Consider the following 6,667-nt stretch of genomic DNA (forward strand, 5'->3'; position numbering starts at 1 on the left):
AATATTTATATAGCTAATTCTAAGTTCTCATATCTAACTTTAATTTAAGTAATTTAAGGGCAACTGGAAGGCAGACGGAATCAAAACACTCTTGGACCCACCTTGACGACCAGCCAACTTAGTCAGAACCAGACAGCCGCCACAGAACAAAGACTAGAGTGCCTTACATGAATTCCAAATTGTTTCTGTTCACTCCGTCACAGAACCTGCGTGAGGTTCGGTAGATATATGGTTCTGACGCCACCCTCACAGCTCTGATGACAGTTAAGTCTCGGCACAAACAGAGGTCCTATCAGCCTGGGGTTGCTCTAAGGGGGTAGGACAGTGCTGTTCCTTCTGGAACACAGGTTGGATATCTGGATACTTCAAAGCTTTGAACTGTAACAGATCCAGGTGCTAAATCGCTAAATCAGAACCTCATGAAATAAACAGAGCATATGATTTAGATAGAGGGAAGCATCTAACTCAGCCAATCCTGGGGAATGGGTGATCTGTTTCTTTTTCAGTCTCTCAGTAACAACGTTATTCTGGAGTTCACTGACGCTTCAATGAGTTTCCTTCTGGGTTGGGCTTGTCAGGTGGTACTGGACCACACCTCTAACTTTACAGTCATTTTATCTGAGACTTTGACCTCTGAAGGTTTTGAAGAAGAAAGAAGACATGGTACAGCAGACAGGTAAACCTATTTTTTGCTAGTGTCATTTATTCTTTCTTGTTTTAGACATTGTTACCTTTGTTCTCTTTCTTTGTTAATAAATGTTTTCCAAAATGTATAATAAGGAAAAACTGCAGCAGCAATAAACAAATTTGCAGCACATGGAAACTCAAATACTGAACTAATCTTTTTGTAGAAGGTGATCAGTGCTGGTAATGATTATAGTGCTTGAAACTAAATGTTCTTGGAATATACATTCTTAAGACTTTTTGCAGCATATAAAATCAAGTTATTTGGTTATGTAAAACAATTCTTACACCTTATGTCTTAATGAGTTAAGCTGTTTTATGATTACAAAATATTTTTCATCTCTAAAAGCATTTTATAATTTTTCTACTTTGATGTTTTTCCTCTTCTTCTGTCAGTTTCTTATCTTCAGGATGGTCCACATGCCACAGAGGTCATCTTTAAAACCTTCATTCAAAAAGGTTCTGATTACTGAGCTCATTATTGGGTTCCTTCTCCTGCTATACACCTGCAAAGGTAACTTCCTAATAGAAATAATGGTGACATCTCTGGCTAAGAGAAGAGTTTATTAGTTACTGTTAGCTGCTAAATGATGAGCTGCATTCATTTATTTATTACAAAGAAATGTTCAAATCTCTGACTGAGACCAGTTGCAAATAATTGCATTCATTTAGAGACGAGAAACAGTCGGGTTTTCTTTTCCAGTTCGGTCCATGGAGACGAATCAGCCTCAGCTCGTCACAGCTATGGTTGGTGATGACGTTGTTCTGCCGTGTCACCTGGAGGTTACTCTAAACTCTGATGAGTTGGTGGTGGAATGGGGGAGACTTGACCTGAACCCCAGATTTGTGTGTCTGTGGTTTGAAGGGAGTGAATATACAGATGAACAAAACACCGCCTACTCAAGGGAAGAACGTCATTCTTCAGCAACAGACTGAAGGATGGAGATGTTTCACTGAGATGTAAGACACTCTGACAACGGAAGATTCAGATGCTACAATCCAAAAAAGATTAAAGAATATTTTGTTGACCTTATTGTTGGTGAGTAAACACAAAAAATAAGAGTATGCTTAGGTAGCATGTTCTCCATGTGCATGTGTGGGTTCTCTCCTGGCACTCGGTCTTCCTACTGCAGTCCAAAAAAGTGGCGGCTAAGTTAACTGGTTACTCTACTCTACCTACTCTGTAGATATATTTGTGTTTCTCTGTGTTGCCCTGTGATGAACTGTTAGCCTATCCAGGGTGTACCCCATTGAAGATCGGCACCAGCCACCTACTCCGTCACAGGGTCCTTAGTTTGGTCTAAAGCCCAACTCTAAAATCCAATATCAGTACCATGCAGCACTGTAAAAGTTGGGTGAAACTGAAATTATCCGATCATATCAGATGTTGGCAACATCACAATTTGTACAGAGTAGAATTCACAAAATCTCACAAAAAAAAAAACAGAACTGCTCAATTTTTCCAGAAACAAGACTCCTGATTTTTCTACCAACTGGGTAGACTCTACAACTCTAAATCTCTGCAGTAGAGTGATGGTCTTGATGATCACTGAGTACTACAAGCTTTTTATTGTACAGAAAGAAATACCTAAATTAACTTAAAATGCACACAAATCACTGATTCATAGGCAATAAATGTTTCTTTTATGCTTGAGATACTTTGGTTATAAATGTTCTTCTTTATTATTCCATATAAATGTGAAGAGCATCTAACACAATGAAATTAAAAAGTACCAACATCTGAATTGAATTTCACAATAATTTAGAATGAAGATATTTTTCTTAGCTGAAGCTTCATGAACAGGTTTCGGGAACCAGTGATACTAATGCTGTGGAGCACAGAGTTTACTAGATGTTTGGCTGTTATATGTATTCAGTGCAGCTCACTAAGGTGTCTATCTTGAACCCTTCCTAAGGTTCCTAAGGTGGGAGGCACCTGACTCCTTCAGCGGTGCGTACGAACATTTCGAATTCCTGATCAAACTCCTATATTCCTAATGTTTTGGATGGTATGAAGACATAATCTGACATCTCTGTCCTCTGATTGTCAGGTTCTGTCTCCTCACCTGGTATCAGTTTAGCAGGACTTGATAACAGCAGCTATGGAGTGATGTTGGACTGCAGCTCTGCAGGCTGGTATCCAGAACCTGATGTCTTCTGGCTGGACGGGGAGGGAAACATCATGTCTGCTGGACCTACAGATAAAGTTAGAGGTTCTGATGGTCTCTACAGGGTCAGCAGCAGAGTGACTGTGGAGAAGAGACACAACAACAACGTTACCTGTAGAGTCCAACAGAAGGACATCAACCAGACCTGAGAGACACATATTTTTGTTCATGGTAAAGACGTCAGAGAAACATCTGATCACTAAAACATGGAGTCATTATTTATTAAACAGTTTTTTCTTTAACCGTGTTTCAGATGATTTCTTTGGAGCCCGATCTGACTGCATTCTCCTTCTCTGTTTAAATGGAGTTTTGGGTCTCATTCTTCTTCTGCTAGTTTTTATTTTCATCTTGAAACAGGGACAAACTAAAATCTGTAAGTTACATTTATTTAATATATTTAAAATGGTTTCAGTGTGAAGCTTTTTTTTTAATACTAGCATGAGTTGTTATTTCTTTTAATGACAAATACCTTAACTGATCAAAACCTTAATCTCATTTTATTTCTTGTTTCTGCAGCAATAAAGAAACTAAAAGAAAAAGTGAATGAAGAGCAACAGCAGCTCATGGCCGAAGAAAAACAGAATCTGGCTCAGAAAAAGTCAAAACTAGAGGAGGAGATAAAAAATAGAAACAAGGATCAGAGAAGCATTGATCAGTATATTGAAGCATTCACGAAAATGTCAGAGGAACTGAAGGACCAGAAAATACAACTCGCTGATCAAAAAGAGGAGGCAGAGAAGATGGTTGAAGAGGATGAGAGGAAGCTTAAGGCAGTTGATGACGAAGTAGGGAACCAGACGGGGAACATGAAAGAAAAGAGAGCTCAAAGATACTTAAAACTGAAAGAACTCATAACAGAGAGCAATGACAGACTGGATAAGATAAAGAAAGGTCATCAACATGTGGAGCTGATGACAGAGAAACTGATGGGTAGATGGTGATGAGGTCACCAAGCTGAAGAAGAGAAAACAGGAAATAGAGAACCATGTAGTGGAAATACAAAAACAACTGCAGGAAATTGAGAAATGGAAGTGATTTATTTTCAGAAAAAAAGCAAACCATTTGAACTTTTTTCTGTTACAATATCTACTCGTCTCAATCTAATATTTATGAGCATTGTGGGTATGTTGGATATTATATGACCTTATTCAGATGCAGAGAATTTAGAGATTACAGCGCAAACAGCCTGAATGTTAAATCATCCTAAAAGATTATCTGAAGACACCAATTACTGTTTAAACAGCAAGAAAGCACTGGTGATTTAAAATATATGCTTAAAAAATTAGAATAATTATTTGTTTTATGTTTTGCAGCAGTTTAAAAGTATGCCGTTTTGTATTTAATAAACACCTTTATTAATCTACAAAAAAACTTTAATTTTTTTTTGTGTGAAAGTCAGTTTGAAGAGCCAAAACTTCTATCTATTCAGGGGATATTCCATAAACGTTCTTGTTAGGTACATCAATGAGGATTCCAGTATCTCAAAGAATAGACTGTAAAATACTTCTGTTAGTCTATAAATCACTGAATAACTTAGCACCAAATACATTACAGACTTGTTGTCAGTGTATCAACCACCCAGACCTCTCAGGTCATCTCGCTCAAATCTACTCTGCAGAACCAGAACCAGAACCAAACATGGAGAAGCAGCTTTTAGTTCTTCTGGTCCACTAATCTGGAATAAACTCCCAGAAAACTGTAAAAGAGCTGAGACTCTAAATTGCTTTAAATTAACATTAAAAACCTATTTGTTTACAGTGGCCTTTGACTGTGCCATTTACGCATGATTAGTTACGTTTTCCTTTCATTTTCTTATCAATCATTTTATCATTAACATTTTATCATTTTCTTTTTTTACTATCATCTTTTTAATTATTCAGTTTTTATTTTCTTTAATTATTTAATTACCTTTATGCCTCTACAATGTAGTTTTCCCATTATGTTTTTTTTTTCATGTTCAGCACTTGGAATGATCTTGCTACTGAAATGTTCTATATAAATAAACACTGCCTTGCCTTATCCAGACCCTAAAAAAAGTTCAAACATCAGAATTTATACTTATTATTATGGTGTGAGTGGGAGAACTCATCTATCAATAAAAATATAAAAGGTCATTCCTAACAGGTGGAATGTCGACCTAACTCAGAGTCACACTTATAATGTGCAATATAATAGCAATAAAGGATCATTTATTAATTTACGATGAAAATAATTTAGTCTTTTCAAACAAGGGACTCATGGGAATGTTGGTGCTGTTCTCCCAGATAATTTTATGGAGCCCAGTCTGTTTGGTCTGTCTGGTTCTGGGATTCATCCTTCTTCTAATTCTTGTCATATTGATGTGAAAATGGCAGCACATCAACATATGTGAGTGAAATTAATTTCCTAAATGTCAGATTGTTTCATTGTGAGGTTTGTTAAGGTACTTTAAACCAGAAGAAATTATTCAATAAACAAAATGTACCACCACTTCGAGGTATTTGTACTTGTCATAGTTTCCTAATCTCTTATATTTCATTAGGGTCTTCTGGTCCAAATCAGAATGAAAATCAATGTAAATGGAAATTTGACATAATTATATTTACCTTTACAATTACTAAAATAATAACTTTACCGACAAATAAATAAATGGGAACCAAATGGTTTGTTTAAGGATATGAAATGGAAATAGTAGATATGATGTAGATATGACATGGGCAAATAAAAATGGTCAAGATGCAAATTAGCCTCCCATTGAAACCATACAAATGGTTTTTATGCCCAATGACCGTGAATATTTTTTGAGTGCTAAAAACCTGGATGTGTTGAGCTAATTTACTTTTTCTTCTTCACTTGAGTCATATTTTATTTTTTATCCTGGCGATAAGCCTCAAACACAATCTATTCCAGCTACGCTTCAGAAAACCTCATTTTCATTTCACTAAAAGATGTAAAGGGAAAACAACTCTTCACATTTAACAAAGAACCATCAGTGCTTACAAATAATAATAAATCAAAATCAATTATGTTTTTTTTTTGTTAACCTGGTAATAAAAATGTTTACTTTCCAGTACCTGTATTTTTTTTTTCCTATTTTTCAGCCATTCAAATTCAGTGAACAATAAATCAGCTTTTTTTGTACTTAATATTTTAAAGCCAATTTATGTTCTAGTTTGACTCGTTTTCTGAGTACTTTATGTTGTGCAAACACATTTGAAACTGGTGGGTCAGAATCTGATTTATTAAAACTGAAAACAAAACAACAACAAAAACTAAAAGATCAAATGAAAAATCTTCAGATCGTCACATTGTTTGACTGTGTTGATAATTTGTTGTTGTTGGTCTGCTTGTTAATTTACCTAAAACAAATGAAATGCAGATGGACCCTTACACTTAAATGCAGTGAATGTTTGTAATGCGCCATTTCAGCCACTAGAGGGGGAACTGGTCCACCATCCAAACGTCAGTGTGAATGAAAATCTCTTTCAACTTCATAATCCCAAAATATAAAGTAGAAACTTTACACTTTTGACAGCATATTACTATGATCAACTTTATTTCAAATAGAAAAAAATGAAAAGTAATAACTAAGGTTTTCTGTCATTGATTATTTGACACTTGCTAATTGGAATGAAAAAAGCACATTGCAGTGATTAAATTGGTGTTTAGTTGTAGAAGATTAAGGAATTGTTTCATTTACAATAAAATCTTTACATATTCTGCTGTTTAAAGTGGCTCTGACTGTTCTCACACAGCCACACTCCTTCCCCAACAATATTCAAGCATCTGACATAATAAACCTCTATTTATCCAGATAAAACCTCGTGGAGATCTAA

The 6,667-nt window shown here is 35.7% G+C and overlaps 1 protein-coding gene across 4 annotated transcripts; it reads left to right on the forward strand.

The window, feature by feature from the left end:
- The first annotated feature begins 624 nt into the window (after positions 1–624).
- LOC124881171 (butyrophilin subfamily 2 member A2-like) lies at positions 625–4,223 on the forward strand. Of its 4 annotated transcripts, XM_047386709.1 has the most exons (8): positions 625–676; positions 1,081–1,198; positions 1,388–1,431; positions 1,550–1,644; positions 2,601–2,635; positions 2,736–3,023; positions 3,106–3,225; positions 3,369–4,223. In XM_047386709.1, exons 2-6 carry the CDS (start codon positions 1,096–1,098, stop codon positions 2,999–3,001), a joined length of 543 nt encoding a protein of 180 aa, XP_047242665.1. In that variant the 5' UTR covers positions 625–676; positions 1,081–1,095; the 3' UTR covers positions 3,002–3,023; positions 3,106–3,225; positions 3,369–4,223. The 4 variants fall into 4 exon arrangements, 2 of the variants coding, with proteins under 2 accessions (XP_047242665.1, XP_047242664.1); XR_007041551.1 differs by having other exon boundaries at positions 1,550–1,723; positions 2,736–3,225; XM_047386708.1 differs by having other exon boundaries at positions 2,736–3,225.
- The last annotated feature ends 2,444 nt before the right edge of the window (positions 4,224–6,667 follow it).

The sequence above is a fragment of the Girardinichthys multiradiatus genome, chromosome 14 (genome assembly GCF_021462225.1).
Source record: "Girardinichthys multiradiatus isolate DD_20200921_A chromosome 14, DD_fGirMul_XY1, whole genome shotgun sequence".
Lineage (NCBI taxonomy): Eukaryota > Metazoa > Chordata > Actinopteri > Cyprinodontiformes > Goodeidae > Girardinichthys > Girardinichthys multiradiatus.